This window comes from Columba livia, chromosome 2 (assembly GCF_036013475.1).
Source record: "Columba livia isolate bColLiv1 breed racing homer chromosome 2, bColLiv1.pat.W.v2, whole genome shotgun sequence".
Classification (NCBI taxonomy): Eukaryota; Metazoa; Chordata; class Aves; order Columbiformes; family Columbidae; genus Columba; species Columba livia.
The window spans coordinates 51,146,932-51,174,061 of NC_088603.1; the positions used below are offsets into that span (position 1 = coordinate 51,146,932).

At 40.8% G+C, this 27,130-nt stretch overlaps 1 protein-coding gene across 3 annotated transcripts; it reads left to right on the top strand.

Moving 5' to 3' along the window:
• Nucleotides 1-1,751: 1,751 nt before the first annotated feature.
• Nucleotides 1,752-25,999, top strand: GPR141 (G protein-coupled receptor 141). Of its 3 annotated transcripts, none has more exons than XM_021284223.2 (2): nt 1,752-2,220; nt 17,929-25,999. In XM_021284223.2, the coding sequence occupies exons 1-2, from the start codon at nt 2,200-2,202 to the stop codon at nt 18,874-18,876; spliced, it is 969 nt and encodes a 322-aa protein (XP_021139898.1). In that variant the 5' UTR covers nt 1,752-2,199; the 3' UTR covers nt 18,877-25,999. The 3 variants fall into 3 exon arrangements, with proteins under 3 accessions (XP_021139898.1, XP_064907917.1, XP_064907916.1); XM_065051845.1 differs by lacking the exon at nt 1,752-2,220 and adding an exon at nt 12,372-12,454; XM_065051844.1 differs by lacking the exon at nt 1,752-2,220 and adding an exon at nt 13,752-14,907.
• Nucleotides 26,000-27,130: the final 1,131 nt, after the last annotated feature.

Here is a 27,130-nt window from a genome sequence, read left to right on the forward strand (position 1 = left end):
TTTCATAAAAGGACCATGAGGTACCTGGTAGAGAAGTTGAACACAAGGCCTGGCAGGCAAGACAAGCCACATACTGGGCTGCATTACCAAAAACACAGGCAAGTCTTATAGCTCTCACCAGCTTCCTCGTGAAAGACTGTAGAAAGAGATGGAGATGGATGCTTCTCAGAGGTACATAGCTATAGAATGAGAGGCAATGGATATAAGCTGCAGGATGAGTAATTCCAGTCAAACGTTAGGACAAAAATATTTTTGCTATGAGGGTGGTCAATCATTGAAACAAGGGTCCATAGATTATTTGATCTCCAGTCTTGGGCCAGGCACTGAGCAACCTGACATAAGCTGGCCCTGCTTTGAGTGACAGAATTAAACAGATGACCTCCAAAAGTCCACACTCTGTATTACCCTAGGACTCTGCAAGTAGATCAGTCTTTAAGAGCCATGGATAAAGCTACATTCCCAGGGCAAGTGCAAACTTTACTCATCTAAGAAGCAAAGTCTCAGGGATACATAATGCTCTAAATAAGTGCTGCTGATGAGCAGCTCCTTAAAAACTGCTTTTGGCTTGAGGCAACAGTGAGGGCACTGGATTTCACAGGTTAATGTGAGAAGTTTAGTTCTGGAAACCTTCCTTACTGTTACTGAAAGGCAAAATACAGACTACAGGTTAAAGCATAAGACACAGAATTAGAAGAAAAGTGGTCTAATTCTGATTCAGTAGCAGACTTGCTATGTGATTTTGAAGAAATCATCTGAACTCTTCTATGTCTTACCTTCATAACATGTAACACAGAACTATCAGGTTATTACACAGTTGAGATAAATTGGACACTGTTTTTAATTTTTGCATTTGAGCGTAGTGGAAAACATTGCTGCACTTACTAGATGAAAGGTTTTACTCTGCCTTTTTTACATTGAACTGGTTGCAAGTTTTAAACCACAGATCACAGAAATCTTAAAAGGGTATTTTCTTAGTTCAACCAGTAATTGGAGCAATACTTTCCTTATTAAGCCCTAAAAAGAGCAGTTAGACATTGCTAGGGATAATTTTCTATTTTCTCCAACTATTGCTTTTTATCTTGTAGAATCTCAACATAGGGATAAGATAGAAGATTTAATGAGCTTTTTGATTCAAAAGTCCCCAAGCATATCCCCTTAATTTGGAAGAAAGAGAACATCCTAATCCTGTACACTTTTATTATTCATGCTAAAACTCCTGGGAATGTATCTTTGAGTTTTTGAAGAGAAATGAGTTTGTCCCTCTACTTCTTGCATGGCCAGGATTTGCAGCTATTCTGCAGTGCCACTGATAGAAAGCAACATTTGGAAATTGAAAGGGGTGAAGCAATAGTAGAACCTTTGCATGTACCTCTACTGCTCTGCCAGATTTCTGGCAGCAGATATATAAATTGAATAGAATTAAGAATATAGCCAACAGTGTATAATGAAGAGGATCATTATAATCTCATAGCAAATCCCTGCCAAAACTTTCTTAGTTTCACATGCTTTATCCTCCTCATTTATAAAAAGACTGAGTCAATACTTTTCATTTATAAAAAGACTGTAGTGTACAAAAAGCACATGAGCGGGTACTATAATATCTTTGGAAGACTCCACTGTTTGATAACGAGATAGAAGCATTTCAGGGGTGCCAGAAAGTATTCAGCCTTTAAGGCTCCCTGCTTCAGGATTGCTACATATGTTTCACCACTGCATCATGAGAAAAGAGCCTGCAGTGGCTGTTGGATCAGTATATTCACCTCTCAGGTGTTATCAGAGCAACTGAGAAAATGCCACTGAGAGGCTGAGTGGCCATTGTACCACAGGAGAGAAATACCTGTATCTATATATCCACATATGTGACTATAATTGCATACTCCCACCTGTGCCTTTTCACTTTCAGTCCGTTTAGTCCTCTCTTTCTTGCACCTGTAGTTGCTTACAAGCAGATACATTTTGCAGTAACTGGAAATTCTTAATATGTATTGAACAGAACAAGAATAAATAAAACCCCCAAACACTTCAACATCAACAAACTCGATACGTGAGATGATAATGATTAGTCCACGATTTTGTCAGCTGTTTGTGGTTTCTGGGCAATAGGCGACATTTCAGGAAGCAGACAGAGCTGGGTTGCAGTTCCTCAGCAGCTTTTCTCTGCAAAGTCGAGGAGATGTACTGAGCGAGGAGACTCCTGCCATGCCACTGGAGAGTCTGCGGGTAAGTGCTGCACAGGTACTCAGCAAAGGTACTGGACGCAGATGTGCAGAAGGGCGCATTTTACCCTCACCTTGGAGACGAAGAGGGAAATATTAAACTCAAATGAGAAGGCTGCAGATCTGGATGGAGCTTAATGGTCCCTGGTGGGAGGTAAGGTTAAGGCAAATCTGGGAGGAAATGTTGTAGGATGGAAGTTAAAAGTGCTTTGGGTTTTTAGTCCACTGCAGCAGTTTTGAATGTCAGATTTTGTGAAATTTGTGGAATCAAGTAGAAGATAGTTGAAACTGTATTTTGGGACTCAGCATTGCAGGAAGGGCACCTGGGTTCCTTTTACAATACTACGCGCACTTTCATAATCCTTTCTGAAAGTTAATTTATCAAAAGGAAATGTAAACCAGAAAGACAAGAGTAGTGTTATTGGTTTCGACAATCTTTAAATAAAGAATAAGAAGAAAATTTCCATAGTGCTTCTACTACCTTTCTCATAGGCTTTGATACACTTTAATGAAGAGTAAATTTTTCAAAGTCACCTCAGATGCTGAGGATCACGAGTCCCCTGATGGTCAGAGGGTTTCCAGCTCTGCCTTCAGGGCTTTTGGACACCTTCCCTGATGCTCTCAGACACTTGTACAGCTCATCAAGGATGGCTGGTGAATTGTTTAGTGTCCATTTCTTGAGGGGCTTTGGACAGCTGGCTTAGCCACTGGTTATCTGCTCTGATACTGAATTTTGCGTCCCTGTTCTCCTGTTGCTCAGCGTGTACAGGAGGCCATTAGGAAGGCAACAAAGGAGTCCTGGCTGACAGGTTTTTTTATTTTATTGATGCTGCAGAACTTTTCTTCGTTAGCCAGGAAGAGCAGCTGAGTGTCTTTTTCAGTGATCACGGAAAAGCATGAACTGAGTAATACAGTTAAATGAGACAAAATAGAGTTGTGGCTGATGGACAGAGAAAAGTGATCAGAAGGTATACCAGCAAAAATGACCCATGTCACCAAATGCAGACTGGTATATGTGTGTAATATTGGGGTAACTACGCAGTGGTGTTCTGTTTGGATGCTGTAGCTTTGCTGGGTGATCATGTATCGGGTGTGTCATTTTTACCTCTGTAGCAGCAGCTTTTTTGTTCCCCTGTTGTGAACACACAGCTCCATGCCCCTCCTGCTGAGAAGATAGAAAATAACAGAATTGTTTTTTCACCTTCCACTTTGAGCTGCACCACTGCAGTTTTCACCTTTGTGACAGCATTGTCAGTTGAAGCACACAAACAACTTACAGCAGGAAAAACTAGGCTGCATGTTTGAAGGGCACCAGATGCTCCACAATAGCTGTCCATACACTTGGTGCTGTTCAGGAGCATCTCACTACGTGAGGGCTTAAACCCTTTTGGTCTTCTTAGTCCCCATGGAAAGACACTGCTCCTTTGAGTATGCTGTTTAGGTTTGACCCCAAAAAAGGGGTACTTGCTCCTTATTCAGATGGTGATTCAAACACCAACTTATCTTTCTAAGAGAATTTCTGCAAAAGTCACGTATTATTCAAAAGTGGGATATGTGATGTCAATTTTGCTTCACACTGTTGCATGATTATATGCTATAGGATTGTGCTTCATTTTGGTATGTAGAGGAACCAGCCTTTCAAGTACATTGCCAGAAGCAACTAGAGTCTGAGAAGATTCGGATCACCATTTTATAAGTGAAAAAGCTAGCAATACCAATAGCTGGATAAAATAGTTGGAAGTCTGTTACTATTAGGTATAAGTTCATGTAATGATGGCATTGTCATAACATCTAGCTGATCTTCACAAAGTATCTGAGTACCTTTCAAATCTAGATTGAATAAAGTGACTATACTAACCAGCTACTCCAGATTGTTTCTTATGACATCTTCTCCTTACTCAAATGCAGAAACTTTTGCAACAAATATTTTATTTTGGTAAGCTGTTTTTGTTTGTTTGTTTGTTTTTAATAAATATGCTGTTATGAATTTCTGTGAGAAGTAAGAGAGTCAATAGCTTGGGCAGAGAGATTGCACCACATTTGCGGCTTTGTTGTGGTTCTTAGTTCATGGTTCTCAGCCCCAGAGCCATCCCAGAAAGGGAACATCTCAAGAACTTATCTTAAAGAGTCCTTATCTTAGAGAGTTTCTGGGAAGTGCAGTTACTCATCATAATCTTTATTCTGATACTAGGAGTAGCTGCTTTGAAAAACAAGACTAGGGCTGTAGAGGATCTTGAAGTAAAGAAATGGGTTCCTCATCTTTTATGTGAAGTTGGTGTTGAGGCAGAGGACTCTCTTGTCCAGATTTGGTCTCCACAGTTCAAGACAGACACTGAAAAATTTGGAGTTACAGAATCTCCCTTGCTGGAAATATTCAAGACTCAGTTTGATGGAACCCAGGACAACCCAGCCTAAGGCCCTGCTTTCAAGAGGAGGTTGGACTGTAACATGTCTGCAAGTCCCTGCTAACCTGGATGTTTTTATGACTCAGGAGCCACAAACTGGGCAGTGTACAAGGCTTTCTGCAGTGTCATGCGGAGGTACCGAAACTAGCTCTGGAGGAGCTAACTGAAACGCTGAAAATACTATAGCCTTTAATCCCAGAAAACCGGGATAAATTTGTCTAGCAAAGTGTCACACCAACACAGATTTATCACCAACTACCTATGTAAAGCTAGCTTAGATATTTCTTCATAGCATTGCATTCTGAATTGCACGCATACCTCAGACTCACATGATAACATGCATATCTTCTTTTGCCAATGCCGTACAGAAAGACTGCATTAATTCTACCCTTTTACCCCTAAAACAACATGTGCAGGCTCTTTCTGAATCTGAAATGAAAAAATTCAGGGGGAAAATACTTTTAAAAAAAGAAAAGGCATAATGGAATATAGTGCTGGAACCTCTCACCGGATTAATCAACTTCTTCCTAACCTAGAAGAGATCTCAGGTGCACAGCTGAAATTAAGTTCAAGTAAGGATAATTTTAAGTGTAGAAACAGAATGAGCTCAGATGGCCAGTAGCTTGTCTAGGAGAAACTGAATCTGAATATTAAGTGGAGATAGCTTTTGGTACAGAATTCATTATTGTATTGTCAGCTCAGTGAACAGAGTGAAATCTTTCTTAAGTGAAATTAAGGGGAAAAGAGTTTTAGCCAAAGCAAGTGGCATAAGGGAAAATCTGGAGTGGATACTCGATAGGCATCGCTTTAACTGTACTTTTCATTGTGCTAATGATACATAGCAGTGAATGGTGTGCTGTCTCACCATGAGGGCTGTAGAAATCATTGGATCACTTTCAGTGATGATCCTGATTTGATGGTACAGAGCTTGCAACAGGAATCTCTTCTTGGTGGATTGATGCTTCTCATTTCCAATTTGGTAGTACAACTGAGCACATTAACTGTGTGTTTTATTTTCTTTATCTCCCCAAATTCTTAACACCACTGGTATCAGCAGGAAAACTATCTTGGGAATGTCTGTTCTATGAAGGTGTTTTGAACTAGTGCTTGATTTGCTAACTTAAGAACCAGAAGCAATGGGGCTAAAGAGGCATGTTGCTATGGCCAGTGCTGACAAACCCTGTGGAGAAGCTGAAGGGCATGTCACTGCCCTACAGCAGCTATTTTGCTTTGGGATCAGAGCGCATCTCTGCAGTCTGTATCTCCTACACCATGTACTGTTGTATCAACTTATGTTGGTGCTATTTTGGTCTTTTCTCCACCAAACTCCACTGACTCCAGCTGGATTTTTTTTTTTTTTACATCTGTCTTGCAGGGCTCATAATAACATAAAGGAATATTCTGTCAGTTTGTCTTCAGCTAAAAAGAGCTAGTAAGAGTTGTAATGAACAATGATGTAAAATACTTGGCACTTTTACTTTCCAGTGATTGGAAAGCTGTACAAAACACCAAATAACCTGAATGAAATGAAGGAAGCTAGGCAGGGAAGCTAATTGATAGTTTGTTGTTTTCTATTCTATTTTTTACAGAGAGGTTTAAAGACCAACCAAGAACAGAGACCCAGTGGCATGGTGCTCTGTGCCACACCACAGCAGAGGGCAGTCCAAGACCAAATATGCAGATTTGGGCAAGGACTACAAGACCTGGCCACAACCAGCATAGCTCAACTTTTTCTGGGGAGACCTGTGTGACCAAAATGGAGAGAGAGGCTTAGGGAACGCAAGTTAGGAGGATGGTGGGACAGAGGGCAGGTGTGGGTGGTCTTCACACAGCCCACAACAGCAGCCCTTTCCATTGGTGTTTCTGTAGCTGCTCCTGGATGGATTCTCTAGCTATGTCTTAAGCATTTCAGCTGAATGTCAGATAGCCAAAAGTCTTAAAAAATGCATCAGTAATTAGCTTAAAAATGCATCTTAAAAAATGCATCAGTAATGAGTTTATTCCTAACGCAATTAGCTTCACACTTTGGCAAATGCAGTGAAGACCTTAATTTAACACAAATCCTTATTGCTAGCTCAGAACAGAAACCTCTAGATTTAACAGCAAAATAAACCATTTCAGTGCAAGCAATTTGATGTAATAGAGCACCCTCATGGATACAGTGCCTCATTCCATTATGCAGTCTTTAGCTTGCTTATCAGGAAAGGCTTTTACAAATCAATGTATTTTATGAATGCAGTGTGAAACAATTCCTTTGCAGTAAATTTCTCATTTCTGAAAGAGGTAGGAGGAACCCTGAAATCCTTTCTAACCCAAATGTGGTAGCAAAGTAATGTATTTCATTGTGCTTTTGCCGAGATAGTAAAGCATCTTCAGTATTAATCTTGCAGCACTGGTACTAAGTTTTGTTTTCTGTACAGCTCCTAGGCAGACACTCTTAGACTAACTAATGCAGGGAGGTTTGTTCCTCTGCCAACACAAGCACCACATTTTAGCATATTAAATTTCATAAATATCTGTATGTCTATATTAGGCATGAAAGTGATCATTAGTAAAATGATATTTTCCATTCACATGATCATAGCATTTGTATTAGCTCTGCAGTCAGAAATCTGCTGAAATAAACAATCTGAGTACAAAACAGTATTAGCAATTGCAGCAAACATTTTGAGGATAAGTAGCAATAGCCTTGTGCTGTCTTTTTTTTTTAATACATTGTTCCTCACAACATGCTGCCTGCCTCAGCAGGCAATTAGTAAGAGGCTAGTACAGAGTTCAAACAAATTTTAGGATGAGCACTGTCTTTCCAGATGAAAGGAAGGGATTTTTCCTCTCAGAAAGGCATATATACATATAGGATCAGCATGGTACATCACATATTACTTCATTCTCTGCAGTCTAATGTCATCCTTATGGCAGGAGTAATGTATCTCCTTGTCAATCAGCTCCCCCCTACATTTTTTTTATCCCAGTGAGAGCAAGCTCCAATAACAAGTGAATAGCTATGCTGGATTCTTGATGAAAGGCATATCTCCTGAAAAACATACTGGCATGAAAGAGACGTGAACTAGTAAAATCCTACAGAACAAGATAATATTAAAGTTCGTGACAGGCTGCTGGAAATGTGCAGTTGTTAAAAATAAGTATAAGACACCTTCTCCAAAAGGTCTGTTTAGACTGAAACCTGCAGAGATATCTTCCGTATGTGGTTCTGATTGTCCCTCCTGTCCTCAGTGACAAATACTGAGGCCAAAACAGAGTGCCAGTAGAAAAAAGAAGTGGGTATGGGGAAGTTGGGCAAATTATTAGTGTTAGAACAGTTGTTTCCTAGATTTATGATTCCTCCCACACAGAATATTAAAGAAGCACAGCAGATTTTGATGTGGATTTAGGTTTTGTTTTGTTTGCAGTACTTCTCCATGTAAAAATACATTTTCCTCCCTATACTTTTCCAAAATGTTCTTTCAGATGTGTCACAGGCAGTATTTCTCACTGATAGGATGTCTTGCGCTGCCTGGGTGACAGCCACAAATCATAACTGCTTCAGAACCCAGATAGAGACATTTTAATAAACCTGTTATCTCCAAAATGCTTTTGACTGTTATTGATATTGATATTTTTTTTTTTGTAGATAATTAATATCTTTCTATTCAGGTGCTTGAAATAGTAAGGCACATTATAAATATGAGTAAAAAATATAATTTTGTTGGTAGCAGCTAAAAGTTACTCTAACTACATTTTACCTTTCAGGTATTCATATTAGCAGCTGATCTTTTGCTTACTGAAAAATTGCAATTAACCTCTCACAATTAGAGATTAATAATTGATCCAGCCAGTCTTACATACTAGGACCAGGTCTGCAGTTGGCACTGGGAGGGACTCTGAGCAGATCTGGGTTTTGCATAAGGAGCACAGGCTGTGACAAATGACACTGTCCCTGTATCTCATCCTCTTGCGTGGGAAGCAGACACTGCACTTACTTGGGAACACTGCTGTGACCCATCTTAAGAAAAGGCCTAAGGAACAGGTGACTAACCTTTGGTCAGTCCACAGGTACATCTATGAAAACCAGCTCTTTCACAGTCAAACATGCATGGCAATATAGGATTTTCCCCAGTATAAGAAAGGGAAGATTATATTGGATCCATTGTCAAGAAACTGAATCTTGTTTAATCTGATCAGCTCCCTCATATCTCTACTGCAGGATTTTGGAGGATGGTTTCAGAGGAACCCGTCTTTGTGCCACAGTTGCGACTGGCTGTTTTATATTCAGGCACAAATTGAAAATTGACAAACATGAGCTGTCCCACCAGAGCCAATCAGAGGTGTCATTGGAGAAACTGGAACTAGAGACTATTAAAATGATACACTAGAGGAGCATCAGGCTCACGGTTTGCTGCAAGACTAATACACAACTATGGGATAATGCATTTACATTTATTAAAATAAATTAATTTGACATGATGGATCTGAATATATACAGGGAACAAAGAAGGCTAGAACCAGTACTGAAGTAGTTTTTTGATAATTCAGGTCCTGATACTTTAATGAATGTAATGAGGAGCAGGGTCTAACTCTTCCAGTGCAAAATAAAGTTATATAATTATGGAATATTTTGCTACTTCTGATAGAGTTTCCTGTCTGGCGGAAGTCTGATCAGTTCAGGAAACTGTCCCTAACACTTTGGGGAATATTTCAAAACTCAGTCTTAGCAAGTGCAGGTTTAGGGACTTCTCTGGGAGCCTGATTCTCTGCTATCAACATCAGCGAGGTGTATTCAGGAGTGTTGCTCCAGCTTTAGCCTCAACTAACTAAGAGTCAGCTTACCCACAGTGAATTTAAGATGTTTAGGTGGATCTTATTTTTTTGCTTTCTGCCACCTACATAAGTGAAGGAAAGGAGTAGTTTTCTAGAAGACTCAACCACCATACCTGCATACTTCCTACCACCCTGTATGGTCCACTTCTGAATAAGCACTCCAAATCCTTGAGTCCTGGCACAATAAATGTAGAAAAACAAAATATCTGGGTTGTCATGGTTATTCTGTGTACATCTCCAACTTCAAAAAGCTGAAAAATCACTGACAGCATGTATTATGCCAGACCATAAAGGACACGGTTCTCATTTCTCAAGGACCTTTCATGGAATCCAGAGTAAAGAAGCTTTGATGCTACCCTGATCTCAGGACAAGAAGTGCCTGAAATCTGGGTCAGACTCTCAACTATTATTAAACAGACTTTGTTCATGAAACTTGCTATAATGCAAGTTTCAACAATTACTCAAATCTTACAACAACTACTCAAAACTTATAAAATAGGTGTGTTTCTAGCACCTGTGTTTAAATTCAACTGATGTGTGATATTCTGAAACAATCACATTCTGCCACCAGTTCAGTACATTACCAGTGAAAATCTGAACGTACTAGTCTGGAATCTATTCTTTGAACCACAATGAGATAAACATACCTCAGAGATTAGACAAACCTTGGGCAAAATTGAATCAGTTTAGCAGGGAAAATGAATTACAATCGTGTATTAAGCTTTCTATACTCATCTAGAGCTTGGCACTAACTACAGCTTAGAGACAAAGAAAGACAATTATAATGCCTGTCCCAGACCATAATCTGGCATTTCAATATTTGTTTTCTTCCTGGGTCAGTGCAAGGATTGAAGATTTGCAGAATGCAAACATATGAAAAGAAGTCAACCTGGCAATCCCCACTTGTGATGACTGCTTGGGAAAACAACATTGTTCTTTGTCAACCATATTATATAATGTATATGCTATATAAATTATTATCTGTATGAACAATATATATCCAAATTATACATACTAACCTATGTATGTATTAACTTATTACATATACCAACAATATCATGTAATTAAAACAAACAAACCCACACATACTACCTATAGGTCTTTAAGATATCTTGGCTTTATTCCCACTATTAATTGGGATGTATTGATTCTAGAACAAGACCTACAAGAAACCAAGACAATGTGACTAACCTGAGAAGATACAGGACTTGATTTAAGGACATCTTAGCTTTTTATGTGGCTTTGCCACAGAGGTTTCAGCTTTTTAGCTGTAGCATGGGGAGAATGATATGTGTGTCTTTTAACAGATCTTTGAAATCAACTGCAGAAAAGTACTAAGTAAGAGGTAAGAATTATCATGGTGATCACTTTTTAATATTATCTGAACAGCTCTTTGGGTGTTAACAACTGTTAAAATTGCAAAATGCGAAAAGGGGATCTCCGTCACATATCAGTCTGTTGTAGGGTACCACAGAACAGCTCATCCCTTGTGTGTTTTTAGCCAAACATGAAGCAACAGGATGTAGTCAGTTAAAACGTTCTTATGTAAGATTCTATGTAAATGTTGAATGTTTACACCCTTGCTTTCAAAGCTATTATACTGAAGCATAACTGTGTATTCTGACAGAAATTAATTAAGACTGCAGGAGGGCAAAACCGACCTTGCAGTTTCCTCACAGAGACACAGTCCTGCAGTAAGACATCTTTTACTACAGACACCACATAGATCCATCGCTGACATGGCTAATGTTTTTTTCATAAAATCTCCCAGTTTCATTTTGCTGGCATTGTACAGGTATAGCAGTAGCTCATATTCCCAAGATCCAGATGCTGAGCTACTGTCCTGGCAGAAAACAGGGCTGAGACATGGTGCTGGGCTTTAGGGTGAGCTTCATTTCATCCCTTACACTTTGATGTCTATACTGTATAACCATATCCAAACCCACACTTAGTCCATTACAAAAAAACATATTTTGCTCGTCTCTTACTTGGTCATTTTAGGCAATACAAGAATGTAACTTCAGAACTGCGAGGCTCTGAAGACCTCCTATTGGCTAAGAAATAGTTGCTAATTAGGGGATCCTGTGTTACATTCACACGCAAGGTGAATGCAAGGTGACAGGACATCAGATGACTGGTGGGGGATAGTAACATACCCGCCAAGGGAGTATTTCTTCTCCCCATGAACTCCTCACTGGGAATGCAACTAAAAATCTTCCTGAGGTTGTGTGCTTATGGGCAACCCTGCCATCACATAGCTAAGGCTCATGGTTGTTGCTTCTTTGTAAGCTCAAAGAAGGAAGTAAGGCAATGACTCATTAAAATATTGGGTGGTTTGCTTTTTGTTCTTAGAACTTACATGAAATGAAGAGGCATGTAAACAATACTTGCAGAGTAGAGATAACCTGTAAGTATACACATAATTAATCGCAGAATCACAGAAGGGTTGGGTTTGGAAGGGATCTCTGGAGATCATCTGGTCCAACCCACCTGCCAAAGCAGGTTCACCCAAAGCAGATCACACAGGAATGTGTTTGGGCAGGTTTTGAATGTCTCCAGAGAAGGAGACTCCACAACCTCCCTGGGCAGCCTGTTCTAGTGCTCTGGCACTCTCAGAGTAAAAAAGTTTCTCCTCATGTTTAGGTGGAGCCTCCTGTGCTTCAGCCTGTGCCTGTTGCCTCCCATCCTATCATTGGGCACCACTGAAAACAGTCTGGTCCCATCCTCTTGAACAGTTTGCAATGCTTTTAAAACAATATTTTAAGCTTTAGGGGGAAAAAAAGTATCCAATTGTCTAGTTGTTTTATTTTATCAGATTTTAAAGCTTTTCTGCAGGACTGTTTTCGTTGTCATTATTTGTAACTTCCTAGCACAGGAAAACATTGCTTCATCCTCTTTCATATTGCTATCCTGTAGTTCTGCACTGCCTCCTAAACCTGAGAGGCAATTCACTTTGTTTTCATCCATCTTTGTGTGTGTGTTTGGTATCATCCAACCTCTGTAAAGACCAGAGAGGTAAGTTTCTTCTCTTTGATAAGATACAAACAAAAGAAGACTAACTCAACATGTTTTTCCATCCTATTTGTTCTTCAATAGGCTGGATTTAAACTGAAAAGTATCAGTATAATCGTGACGCAACATGCAAGACATGAGTCAATGAGCTAGTGAATGAGTTAGAGGAATCACTAGAAGTTTTTTGAAAAAAAGTCAATATCTAAATGTAGACACAGACATGATATTTCATGTTTTTAATTTGCAATGTTTTCCCTTGAGCAGATGTTTATACTTCAAATTTCAGGTGTGTGTGGTTATTTTGAAATGAAGAGAATTCTGCAATTATTCTAGTGGCATAACCTAAATTACCATAACACAGCATGAAATTAGAGCAAATAGAAAAGCTATTACAATGTTCTCAACATAAAGCATCTCTGAGACTGAATGAGGGTATTTGTGAAACAATGGCACATTTTAAACAGACTTTTGTTAAATAATATTTGTATTTTCCACTGCCTCCAACCTAGTCTAGTTCAATGTAGAACTGTCAGTTCTGACAAACGCTCATTTTTCCTTTTTATTAAGTGTCTGATTTTGGCTGAGATAGAGTTAATATTCTTCCTAGTAGCTGGTGTGGTGCTGTGGTTTTGATTTAGTATGAGAAGAATATTGATAATACACTGATGTTTTGGCTGCTGCCAAGCAGTGTTTATACCAAGTCAAGGACTTTTCAGCAAGAAGGCTGCAGGCACATAAGAAGCTGGGAGGGGACACAGCTGGGACAACTGACCCAAACTGGCCAAAGGGATATCCCATACCTTATGATGTCACGCTCAGTATATATTTTGGGGGAAGAAGAAGGAAGGTAGTGATGTTTGGGGTGATGGCATTTGTCTTCCCAAGACATGTGACAGAGCCCAGCTTTCCTGGGGGAGGCTGAGCACCTGTCTGCCCACAGGAAGCAGTGAATGAATTCCTTGTTTTGCTTTGCTTGTGTGTGTAGCTTTTGGGTTTACCTGTTAAACTTTCTTTATCTCAACCCAAGGGTTTTCTCATTCTTCTGATTATCTCTCCCATCCCACTGAAGCAGGGGGGCGGGGAGTGAGTGAGTGGCTGTGTGGTGCTTAATTGCTGGCTACAGTTAAACCATGACATTAAGTCCGTCAAAAATAGAAATTTTTCATTTTAATTAAACTTTTTTTCCACTTCCAAATGAAAATAAAACTTCTCAGTTGGGTGTATGCAGGCTGCACACATTTCTTCTGCTGAACCCAATTGTTGGAACACATGAAAATCTGTGTGAAACCTGCCAGTCCTTCAGCAGACGTATGGGGGGGATAAATTTTGCAAACACTTGTTATACAGAGAGTAGAGCTTACTGTTTGGCAGAGATTGTAAAGGTGTCATAATTTTTGACAAATTAGTTTTCTGTGGTTTTTTTTCTAATAAGTTGATATAATGTTCCTGTAACATAATGGTAACTGCTGATGAACCTGGTTGGGAAAATAGTAAGCAATGAAGGAAACAAGCCTGTGACAAGCTGATCTGGATTGCTAAATCAGGTGCAAACTAGCAACATACATTTTACCACTGCCAAATACAAAGTTGTTAATCTAAGAATCAAACAGGAGCACAGTGCTGATGGAGGCAGTTCAGTGAGGAGCCACAAGTATGACTGGGATGAAGGGAAAGTAACTATCTACTGTCTCTTATCTGTCCTTCTCTCCAGGTATCTATAGGGAAAGCCAAAATTTGACAAAGGGTTTTTAAATCTGAAGGCAAAACCAGAAACCTATACCATGCCTGGAAGTTGAGGTTGTACAAATCCTGTCTAGAAATATGGTTCAGCTTTTTTTTCTTTTTTCTTTTTTCTTTTTTTTTTTAAACAGTAAGATCATTGTCAGTGGGATAAAAGGGAAACAAGTTCCTGAAGTTTGGAATGAATATTCTTTTCCTGGGAAAATTTTGACAGAGACTGAATCATATTCATAAATGGCATGTCTGGCCTGAAGAAAGCAGTCCAGGGAAGTCCTGTGCATTGTGCTGCACAAGCAGTCACAGAAAATGATTGTGATGGCCTTATCCACATCTGTAACTTAGGAATCTTGAATGAACAATAATATTTTCACTGATAATATTTCTGAAATGAGCATCTGGCCTCTTGGCAATCTACCTCCTTTGTCAAACTAAAACACATCTATTTGGCAATTGTCCCCAAGCCCTTGGCAGCAGCAGATGTCTCTTTAACTTCTATGGCATTCAAACGAAGTGGCTGACCATCATGGCCTCATGCCTGTTCAAAGCACATGTCAGCCAGAAGTTTAGCCAAATGATGAGAGGCTTAACACAGAGGAAGACTTGCTCCAAAACTTGAGCAATATCACTGAGCTGTCAGTAGCTAGAGGGGGTAAGAACGCACAGAAACAATAACACCTCCTTGAGGAGAAACTCTCTGCCTTTGGATGTGCAATGGGGTGAGTTCTCTCTGCATTCCTTCTGTTCTTACAGATGTCAAGAGCTAACATCGGTGGGCATGAAATGGAGCTGCCTGGGTGAGACAAAGCTGCAAAGTATTGTCCCGAAGGACAATATTTGGTGCTTCAGATGATTTTGGGGCCAGAAGGGTGTGTGGGGAGGAGTCAAGAAGGGTTGAGACTGAACTCTAACTCTGTGACAAGGATACTGACACTCTGTGAAATGCCGGGTAATGATAAGATAGCTTAAAAAGCTACTTTTAAACAAACCGGATTAAGTTCAGAAGCAATGCTGTTATAGCCGGCAAAAGCTTACACCATCTGACACTGGCAATGTGCTCAGCAGCGTGGGGTAAGACCGCTTCTTGGACAGGTTGATACCACTCTCAGTGGTCTTTTCTTGTTCCTCCACTGCTGAGAGAGATTTTCTGGCTCTTCTGGACTTCTATAGCTCATATTTCCAGTGAGGTTCAATATGTAGCCTTATGCCATATAACTAATTAGTCTCTTGTAAGACCTGCATTCATTCTCCTTCTCCATGCCTCCTGTTAAATTCTGGCCAAAGGACGTCTTAGTTGTATTTCAGGCCAGCAGGTTATGGGTATGTGAACATCAATACAATAGGAAACCTCATTTCACCAGAAAGGAGCTTTTTCTCTTTGAAACATACTCTGTGTCAAGCTATACTCTGTATTCATCATGCCAAGGTATGTCAGTGAGATGCCTGTAGAATTAGGAAGCTGATAATCTCATATCATAGCTGCCAGTAGCTTTTTTTTTCTTTTTTTTTTTTTTTTTTTTTAAGACTAATGAAAATGAGATTTCCTACAGAATCTTAAAAGGAAGGGATTTAGTGATGACCACAAAGTTCTGCAGAAACCTGCATTTCAGTGTCTCAGTCGCGTATTTGTAGGCAGATATAGGTCTCTTGCTGTCCCCTTAGTAGGAATGTCTGAGGAAATGTCAGTTATCTGACTTCTATTTATCTGTTCCTTACTGCCTTTAGTTCAAGTTTCAGTGCTGGGCTCCAAAGGGTGACCACGAGAGGTCCTTTGTTTCCAAGCACAGCTTTGCTGCTGGGGCTGCTCACGCCAACCTGCACTTTCAGCTTGTTGCCTTTAGGGCTGTGGCACTTTTAAAACTTTAAACATGCATTTTAAATTAAAAGAGTGTGATAATGCCACTTTTTAGAGACATCTTTTCAAATTAAAGCTTAACAACTTTGAGAAACTGATGAACAGCTATTGCTAATCCCTTCTGGCTTGCATGGGTGTGAGGCAATGTCTCAGAAACAAGAACAGAACTGGAAGGAACTTGCATGGTTTCTGATGCAAGAGCTGCAGTGTGTCAATCAGCAGTGCCTTCGAGAAAAAGCTCTTTCATTGCAACCCATTTTACTTCTCATAATGCACTGGAATTAGTTGTCCATGTAACTCTGAAAAGTAGTTTCAAACAGAAAAGGCCAGCAAGTGCCAACAACCAACATATCAGCTTGAGATACGGCAGTTATATTTATGATTACTATAAAATATCTGGAGTCTGAGATGCCTTGGGATAGCTAGAGAATAACTGATTTTTTTCAATGGATAAGCACATCTTGATTACTGTAAGAGTTAATGCTTAGAAGTATTGCTAAGAAACAACAAAAAATATCTGAGGTGCATCACGGATATTCCCACTGTGAGCAAAACCCATTTATAAAACCTGTTATAGGTATTTCCTCTTTTCCACAAAAGGGAGATTTGCTAAAGAACTTTTTCCCCTCCCAACTCCTGGCAGTATGTGCCACCTAAAAATGAAAATAAGTTGAAACACCACTCATACAAAGAGACAGAGAAATTACTTTGTGATGTTAATGATATTGCAGTATTAAAAGAAAAACTGAAAAATCTCACCCAGAAGAAAAGTCTGTTTTGTGTTGTGGGAGTCACCAGTGAAATGGATGACATTCCAGACTCAATTTTGAATTATAGTTCAGATAACAGGAGCAGTATAACTGGGACAGTACAGATTCCAGCACTGTTCAATTTTCCCTGCATCTTTTGTAGTGTGGACATCCTCTTGATACTTTCATAGTTGCAAACATGCTTCACAACAACCACTTACCTGAACTCTTCCTCTCCCACATGATCATGTAGTGCTTAAAAATCCTACCAGAAGTTACATTTGGAATTTTAAGAATTATAATCTCTCTTTGAAACAGTAATATTTTTAAAATGTATAGCATACTTATTAAACTTGCTATTAACTTCCACCCAGCTTCAGCTCAGGCCAGCAGGCTTGTTTGTACTAACCCAGGACACCCTTTCCTAACATTTTCTAACAGCCCATTTTGTAACACCCTGTTACCACATATTAGAAGTGAAATGTCTCTGAGCACAAGAACAACACTGCCCACGCTACTTGGTCTGGCAGGATCTGAGCAGGATCTCCATGGAGTCTGGGTATCCATGGCGTTTAATCCTTTAGTCAGATAAACTGTCCATGGAGAAGGAGGAGTTGACTGTAATGTGTGCAAAACTCAGCCCTCGGTCACAAACAAAATTTGTAGCTTTGATAGAGCAACATATGGTTATTATCTAGCTCTGGGAAGGGCAGATTTATGTTCCAAACAAACAAACTGATGAACGAGTTACAGAACTCAAATAATGTCTCTTCACTGCAAAAGCACGAGATGCTCAGAAGATAGGAGAACTAATAACACAGAGAGCTCAAAACCACCACAATTATGTCATTTCTCTAAGGATTTCTTCTTCCCACATTTTGCTAGGTCATGCTTGTTTTTAAGGGTATGGCTAGCAATGTCTTAAGGACTAGAGCAGTTTCTCTGCCCAACCTTTTCAGCCCTTTTTCTCTAGGCTGGAGGGTGTTAGGATAAAACTACTGGTTACAGTTTGTGCCAGCTGTGAAATTCCAGGATTATTGCTTGAGCAAGAGCCAGGTGGAAAGCTCTGCTAGCTTTTCGGGTGGGCCCTCTCATTCCTACCTTATCTTAGTCTTTATGTATCCTTTCATTTCTAGAATACGTACAAGGAAGATTTCAGGAACATGACTGAAGAGAACAGGAACAGCACTGATTCCTCCTCTGCCTTCACTCACACAAGCACCATGACTGCCATACTCATTACTGTCTACTCTGTCGCCTGTGCTGGAGGTGGGATCGGGTCCATCACAATGTCATTTGTGCTGGTCAAGATGAACTCTCTGTCCGTGACCACTACAGCCATCATTAACCTGGTTGTTGTGCACAGCCTCCTCCTATTCACGGTACCCTTCCGCCTGCACTACTATGTCAACAAGAAGTGGGTCTTCAAGATGCCATTGTGCAAAATGGTGAGTGCAATGGTGCACATCCACATGCACCTGACATTCCTATTCTATGTCATCACGCTGGTGATCCGGTGGCTCATCTTCTTTCAATGGAAGGACAAAGTGGAGTTTTACAGGAAGCTGCACGCCATTGCAGCAAGTGCTGCTGTGTGGGTCTTTGTCATGGTCTTCGTGGTGCCAGCCTTTTACTTTGAGTATGGACGCTCAGGCTCATACAATGATACAACATGCTTTAAGTTCCACAAAGAACTACAGCAGGAGGGCGTGAAAGCCCTGAACTACATCATAATTGTAATTGTCGCCTGCATTACTTGTGCCCTCTTGGGCCTGCAGATTTTCATCCTGGTAAAAGTGGCGAGAAAACTTTCCGCCTCCCTCTGGTCACACCAAGAGTTCTGGGCCCAGGTGAAAAACTTGATTTTCATCTGTGTCATCATAGTTTGTTTCCTTCCCTATCACCTATTCAGGGCCTACTACATACAGCATGTGAGTGACCATGAGCAGTTAGAAAGCTACAATGAAGTTTTTTTGAGTCTGAGTGCCCTCAGCTGCCTGGACCTGCTGTCGTTTGTGCTGAGTGGAAGCCGTCTCTTCAAGCAAAAGGTGGGCATGCTTCGCAGCAGGTTGTCTTGCTGCTAGCATCAACCTCCTGTGGCATGCATGGACCTGGACCTGGCAGAACACGGTGCTGGACAGGCATGGCAAAACCCCTCCTCAGCAAGTCAAGCCCTGGAAACAGCGCAACACACTTGCACAGGGCTCTGCACATCTGTTCCCCAAAATAATGGGGTGGATCACCTCCAGTGTCTCAGCTGGATAACTGGAGTATTATCTCTGGAATTTCCAGTGAGTTGCAGATGCACGAGGAGGAAAGGGAGGAAGGGCATGGGCTCTTCTGTCTTACTATTTGTACATCAAGGTTTGTGAAGTCAAAGACACTAGGAGGAAACACAAGAGAATTTGCAAAATATGTATAAATACAAATAGAAAAACAGCTTTGTATGGAATAAGGTACAGCTTTTTGAAATGTAATGATCTATATGCATCTATTTCCATATGCATTTCTTGTTTATTCCTCACAAGCTCTCGTAAAAAGAAGGGAGGCTATTGTTCATCCTGAGTAGGTCTGTTCACTGCAAAGGCAAGTGTAACTTCCTGAGTGAACTGAACAATCAAACAACTCTCAAAACAAGCCAGCAATAAATATGTATTTCTTAAAAGATTTTCTCAAGATGACCTATTGAAGATGATATCATTGCAGCAGAAAAGAGTTTTGTTCTCTTCCCACATTGTGAAAATGCCTCTAACAACAAAAATTGCACATTGTTACTGAAAGGAACATTCTAAGTTCAATCAAAGCATGTATTTTTATTTACAGAATTGTTCAATTAAAAAAAATAGCAATGATGATAATTCTACTTAGATGATTCAGACAGCAGTTGTCTTCTCTTAAAAAGTCTAATATTTTAGGTCTCCAAGACAACAATAGTTTTTTTTCACCTATGTTGATTTTGTGCAATTCTGAAGTTTAGAACCAATTACTCACAGTATCTTTACCTTCAAATCAATTCTATAAATTCAGTATCCTGTACTACTAGAAGAAATTAAAATGTTAGTGCTTGGATTGGAGGGATGGAAAAAGCTAATAAACCTGGTGCAGCTAAAAAGCTTATTATATCTCAGTGAGGCACTATGTGTTGCTATCTCTGAAGACAGAATTGACAGAGCAAAAATTCAGCAAAATAGTTCTGTGAAACACATTCAGCTTTTCACAGCTAAGCTGCTTTACTCCTATCGCAATAAAAAAAAAAAGAAAAGAGAAAAAAAAAAAGTGTATATATCTCCAACAGCTATAACCCAAGACAGCAATGGCTAATTTATCTTTCTTTTCTTGCCGTCTGCATAATGTCATGTTGTTTCCATTTAGAGTCAGTGGAATAATATTTTAATAGTTTGGCAAATTAGAGGTTTTCAGCTGATTGACTTTCAGCCACAGACTCTCCTCATGATGCTGTTCAAGTCCACCTTTCCATAGTTTTGATTCTTTCCATTCCTTTGTGTTTTACCTTCAACATCTCTTGCTCATCAGATAACAATCAAATAATGATTGACTGATTGATTTTGCTGTACCTGTACAATCTTACAGTTAGGCTTGTTGCTTTTGATCCCACCTAAGACAATCCCATATCATCTATAGTCTTTCTTCCCCATCTTCCCTCTTGCTTCAAGCTTCTTTATCTCTCAGGAGATCAGGAAAGTATTTTCAGGTCAATGTCTAAATATTGCTATGTAACACCAAAAGTTGGAAATCACTGAAGTTTGTAACACAAGCGAGATGTGGTAGTACTCTCGTGACCCACTCCTGGCATATAGCTTGAATCACAGCAGCGGTTAAGATAGAAATGTGAGAGTTCACAGTGTGTGCAGATCTGAGATAAAACTGTCTCAGAAGGTGTTTGCCCCAAAAGGATCACGGTAAAGAAGTCGGCAACTAGCAGCCAGATTCAGCTGCAGTTAGGGAATCTCAGAGAGTTTTACAACATGAAAGTGGTCAACTTGAATGTGTAGTTCACCACTAGTTAATTGTGTGTCATTAGGAAAGCAATAAACTGCTCTGATGCAGATTTGTTTTAAAGCTACACGAACAAATCAGCTTTTCCTTGTGGCAGGAGAGAAGATGGAAAATGGCATGACATTATTTTGTTCTCCTATAGCAAATGTTGGTAAAGAAAATGCCTTGCTTTATAGGGACTGCATAGCTTTGTAACACTATATTATAAACCTTTTGTAGTAATAAAGTGTTAACAAACAAAATGACTATGTGCTGAAAAAGTAAAGCAAGCCTCCAAGTTCCTGCAAATATGCATACAAATGAAAAGCATTTTGTATCTGAATTTGGCAAGATTTTAAACAAATAAATTGTATGTTTACAAACAGTACCTCCTGACCATACAACTGAAACAATGTTATTCATGTATGCGTTAAAATCACAAGTTGTATAGTTCTTGCAAAAATGTACACATTCACAATACCCTGAACCACAGCACCATGAAAAATACTAGAAAGTGTTTGTTTTTTTTCCAAACAAATATTTATGTTAATGATGTTAATGCTAACTCAGGATGATAATGAGAAGAATTAGGGGGTCATAATTCCATACTTGAAGCTGGTGATACTGTTCAGCACCAAGTCATGCTTTATATGGGACTGTCTACATGAACTTTACATCTGCCATTCATCTCGATTTTTGGATGTCAGAGCCTGGCAGAGAAAGGCTGCCATTACTCTGAGAGAACAAATTTGTAGTTAGCACTGGCAGGAGTTGCCCTGCCAGATGGTGACAGAGGTGATGCTTCCAGCAAGGGTGCTAACAGGGCTTGCAGGGAGGACTGGTGCTGCTCCCTCCAGCTTCCCCACCCTTTGCCACTCAGCGGCTTCTTCCTCTCTCCCACCCTCCCGGGCACCCTCCCTGCCCACTTTCCCCAGGAGGGCTGAGGAAGGGTGGAGGTGTTTCCAGGTAATGCCACAGAAGGAAAAGAGTCTGAATAACTCCTGAAAACGAAGATGTAGACAAGGCCAGAGCAACATTCAAAATGTAACCAAGTGTCTCCTGTGACTGGGGATGGCAGAGGCAGTGATGGAGAACAGCCAACATGTGGGAAAGAATCTACAGGGCAAGGAGGAATTTCCTGTTAACATCACCTGCTTGGTCAGAGGCACCACTGGCTTAAAGGAAACCCTGATTTTGCTGACTGGGGATTATGGAGGATAGTTCTGGATTAGGAAACAACCACATGAGAACACAAAAAGCTGTATTACAGCAGGTCATATAGGGGATGTACCATGGAGAATGGGACAGCGGATGAGGATTGGAGAGCAGAATGTCAGCATGTTTCTGCCACACAGTGGCAAGATAACATAGACTATGTCTCTAGCCTTTGTCTCAAGTTGCTCTCAACCATTAAAGTTGCCAAAAAGTGACACGCTCACTGATAGGAGAAAACTTGTGTTCTACAACTCTTTGTTTCCCTTCCCACATCACTCTTTCCATAGGGCTGTGATTCTTCTGCTGAATGGCTTTCAGCTGCATCAGTTCCCACTCTAGCTCATCAGGGAGTCATGGAAAATCAAGTCAATGCAGGGATAAATACAGCAAGACTGCTTTTTCCAGCAATCCTGATTTAGGGCATTTATTAGACTGCAATCCTAGTTGTCTAATTTTCCTTAGGATCCAGATCTTTTATTTCCAGGCAGTTTTCTACAGATCCACATCACCTGACATTTCCATTTCCATGTGCTCCCATGGACCAGGGAGCCTTAGACTAACGATACTGGTAAGGAAAGACAGGACCTACACATCTGCAGGCAGGAATCACAGAATCACCACTTGAGGCTCTCTCCAAGGATAAGATGAGGATGGCAGCCTCTGAAGGCAGCAGAAGAAGCGGTTCCTGAACAGAAACCTCAATAGAGTTGCAGGGCTGGACACTTCTGACCCATGAAGTCACCCATTTCTTCTGTTCTCAGAGAAATATGACTTTATATGCACTTTTCCTGTAAGTAAATCCCATAGCTAGGACTTGATTGGAAACAAGGGCTGGTTTCATAAGTAATGGGATCAGTAATAAAACACCAGCTTGACCTCATAGCCAGAAGCTTCAGAAAATCAAACTAAACTTTCTGATGAGGTTCTAAGGGACATGGTTTAGAGGTGGAATTGTCAGTGCTAGGTTAACAGTTAGACTCAATGATCTGATATGTCTTTTCCAACCAAAATGGTTCTATGATTCTATTATATGAATACCAATAAAGATAATATACAGTATCCATTCCCTGAAGTATACCTGCAAGTAATATATAGTCCTCTTTCCTCTCGTGAGGCAGTAAACAGGCCAGCTGGCTGCTTTCAATCTCAACCAGTAACACTTCCCTCTCTCCCAGTAGTGCCTCCAGTTTGGGAGTGTCTGACTGTTTTTTGCTCTTTAGCTCTGGTAGCTGTGCCCTCAATTAATTGTGTACTCAGCTGACTCTGTGGCCTTGCTAATGGAAATAGTGCAAGTCTCATATCTGGGAAGGCTAACACACAACCAACTCGGGGTTCAGCAGGGTCATAGTTAGGAAGAGCTGCATGCCCAATACCTACAAAAGAGGCAAGACATATTATTACAGAAATGTAATAGCACCTCCAAATGCTTCATGTGAACCTGGAATGCAAGATTCTGACTTGTGCTTAGCAGGGGCTGCACACCAGGGAAGAAGACTCAAGAAAAAGAGCTCACAGCTTCTCATCTGTTTTAGAGGCCTACAGCATAAAGAAACAACCTGCCTATGGCTGAGGGGGAGTCATGTAGTAGTGGCAGCATGATCTCTAACAGAGACATGTAAGAGTTGCAGATAGGATTTGTCTTCCTAATACTTTTCCTCAACAGGTGTGAGACCTCACAGAGACTCCACTAGTCAGGTGCTACAAAAGCACTGAAGAAAATAAGAAAGGGCAGCACAGACTGTATCTGCATTGATGAAAAATTCTGTGGTGGACAACTTTGAATCACACGCTTGGAGAAAAAGAGAGCCTCACTGGTCTGGGGGCTTTCAGGCAGAGAAACACCCCCACTTCCCACCTTCTGCTACAGAAAGAGTGGCTTTATCTTCTGCCTAAGACATGAACGTGTCCCTATGCAAGAAGTATCATCACAAAGTTTCACATAATGAAAAGCAGTTTGTAAGTTAAAATCATCTTGCAAAAATAAAACATCTCTACAGTAAACTGGCTTTCAGAAGTTTAAACCCAAACAGAAGACAATTTGTAAATATTTATCTGTGAAGGTGGCTATTATGAAAATAAAAAAGTGATTTTGGAGTTCTTTCATCACAGAATCACAGAATGTTAGGGATTGGAAGGGACCTCGAAAGATCATCCAGTCCAATCCCCCTGCTGAAGCAGGAACACCTAGATGAGGCTACACAGAAATGTGTCCAGGCAGGTTTTGAATGTCTGCAGAGAAGGAGACTTCACACCCCGCCCTGGGCAGCCTGTTCCAGTGCTCTGTCACCCTCACTGTGAAGAAGTTTCTTCTCAAATGTAAGTGGAACCTCTTGTGTTCCAGTTTGAACCCATTACCCCTTGTCCTGTCATTGGTTGTCAGCGAGAAGAGCCTGGCTCCATCCTTGTGACACTCACCCTTTATATATTTATAAGCATTAATATGGTCACCCCTCAGTCTCCTCCAAGCTAAAGAGACCCAGCTCCCTCAGCCTTTCCTCATAAGGGAGATGTTCCACTCCCTTAATCATCTTCGTTGCCCTGCGCTGGACTGTCTCCAGCAGTTCCCTGTCCTTCTGGAACTGAGGGCCCCAGAACTGGACACAATATTCCAGGTGTGGTCTCACCAGGGCAGAGCAGAGGGGAAGGAGAACCTCCCTCAACCTACTAACCACCCCCCTTCTAATACGCCCCAGGTTGCCATTGGCCTTCCTGGCCACAATGGCACAGTGCTGGCTCATGGTCATCCTGCTGTCCACCATTCATGTTTCAGCCACACAAAATGACTGTTTTCAGGCATTTCAGAAAATAATGGCCATTTTATTACACCACTGGACTGCATTCTTTACTTGCTCATCGCCTGAAATGCCTAATGGTTTCTAGCATTTCAAGAAATGGGAACAGTTCTCACTGTTGTTCTGGTGCAAGAGGTCAGGTGTTTCTAATATCAGTCCAATGGAACAAAAAAATTAAAAACAGCTATGATTTCTGTGAACTAAAGTTGACCTCACAAGAGTCTGTATTTTAGAAAATACAATATACATCTTTTTCTGTGATATATTGTGCAGTTTTGAGCAGTTTGGGAATAAAATTAAATAAAGCAGCTCTTTCTGTTGTCTTTCAAGTTAATAAGTTCAAAAAGCTAGATATTAGATATTTTGCATATTACCTGCCCACTGTTTTCTGTCATTTTGCAAAATAGCTGGAAGATTTTAGTCATTTTTCAAAATGACTGGTTTCACGATGTGACTGTATCATACGTCAGAAATTTGTGCAAGAGTAGTTGCACATAAAAGGAGGGAGTTGGATCAGATTTCTCTACTTACTCAGTAGTCATTCCTAAAGATGCCTCAGGACTTTGAAGTTACATTTGGAGAAGAACTATTGCTGAAATAAAGAAGACAAAATGGAATCCCAAGTCAAAGTCAAGACATGAATTGTATCTACTTGGAAAATAAGTATGGAAAAGCTATCATTTCTGGAGTTTGTTTAGTTTTGTTTGTTTGTAACTCTAAGTGTGTACTTTGCTTCTTTCCCCATTTAAATACACAGCATTATTCCTAGTAAACTGCTTGTTGTTTCCCTCATTTCAGATACGAAGCTCTACAATGTAGAGACACTGAGAAGCTAATTAAGAGGAGGCAGCCACAACAAGGATCTCCCACATATTATGTGAGCATCAAGAATACATATGATATCATCAAAAAATTTGACCACCACTGGCCATGGTGGTCACAACCATGTCATGAAACACTTGTCATCTAAGAATGTGAGCATCACCAGAAATGTTGTTGAGTTCTTCAAATCCTTCTGTGTAGTGTGTCAAGAAAAAAGAAGGCACCACGTGGAATCATCTGCTGGCCAGTCAGTTCTGAATGAGTGGCACTTAGCACATGGACAAAATGACTTCATCAATATGCAGTCCCTGTGTCTAGGTAGTTTGGAGTGGATAATAGTGTACCAGGACTGCGTCAGCAAATGTTGTGTTCTCTGTCTGTTTACATCAAAAAAAGTAGCTGAAGTGTCTTTTAGAGCTTCTTGACATCTCATTTTTGGAGTCCCTGTTGTATCACAGGGACTTTGACACAGTCTCCCACAGCATCCTCACAGCTAAGTTGAGGAAGTGTGGTCTAGACAATAGACTAGTGAGGTGGGTTGCAAACTGGCTTAAGGAGAGAAGCCAGAGAGTGGTAGTCAATGGTGCGGAGTCTAGTTGGAGGCCAGTATCTAGTGGAGTGCCTCAGGGGTCAGTGCTGGGGCCAATATTATTGAATATATTCATTAACGATTTAGACGAGGAAATAGAGTGTACTATCAGCAAGTTTGCTGATGACACTAAGCTGGGAGGTGTGGCTGACACACCAGAAGGCTGTGCTGCCATCCAGCGGGACCTGGACAGGCTGAAGAGTTGGGCGGGAATAACCTGTTGAAATTTAACAAGGGAAAGTGTAGAGTCCTGCATCTGGGCAGGAACAACCCCAGGTTCCAGTATAGGTTGGGAAATTACATATTAGAGAGCAGTGTAGGGGAAAGGGACCTGGGGGTCCTGGTGGACAACAGGATGACCGTGAGCCACCACTGTGCCCTTGTGGCCAGGAAGGCCAATGGCATCCTGGGGTGTATTAGAAGGGGAGTGGCTAGTAGATCGAGAGAGGTTCTCCTTCCCCTCTACTCCGCCCTGGTGAGACCACATCTGGAATATTGTGTCCAGTTCTGGGCCCCTCAGTTCAAGAAGGACAGGGAACTGCTGGAGAGGGTCCAGCGTAGGGCAACCAAGATGATTAAGGGAGTGGAGCACCTCCCTTATGAAGAAAGGCTGAGGGAGCTGGGGCTCTTTAGTTTGGAGAAGAGGAGACTAAGGGGGGACCTCATTAATGTTTATAAATATATAAAGGGTGAGTGCCATGAGGATGGAGCCAGGCTCTTCTCGGTGGCCAACAATGATAGGACAAGGGGTAATGGGATCAAGCTGGAACACAAGAGGTTCCGCTTCAATTTGAGAAAAAACTTCTCAGTGAGGGTGACAGAGCACTGGAACAGGCTGCCCGGGGAGGTTGTGGAGTCTCCTTCTCTGGAGACATTCAAAACCCGCCTGGACATGTTCCTGTGCAACCTCACCTAGGCGTTCCT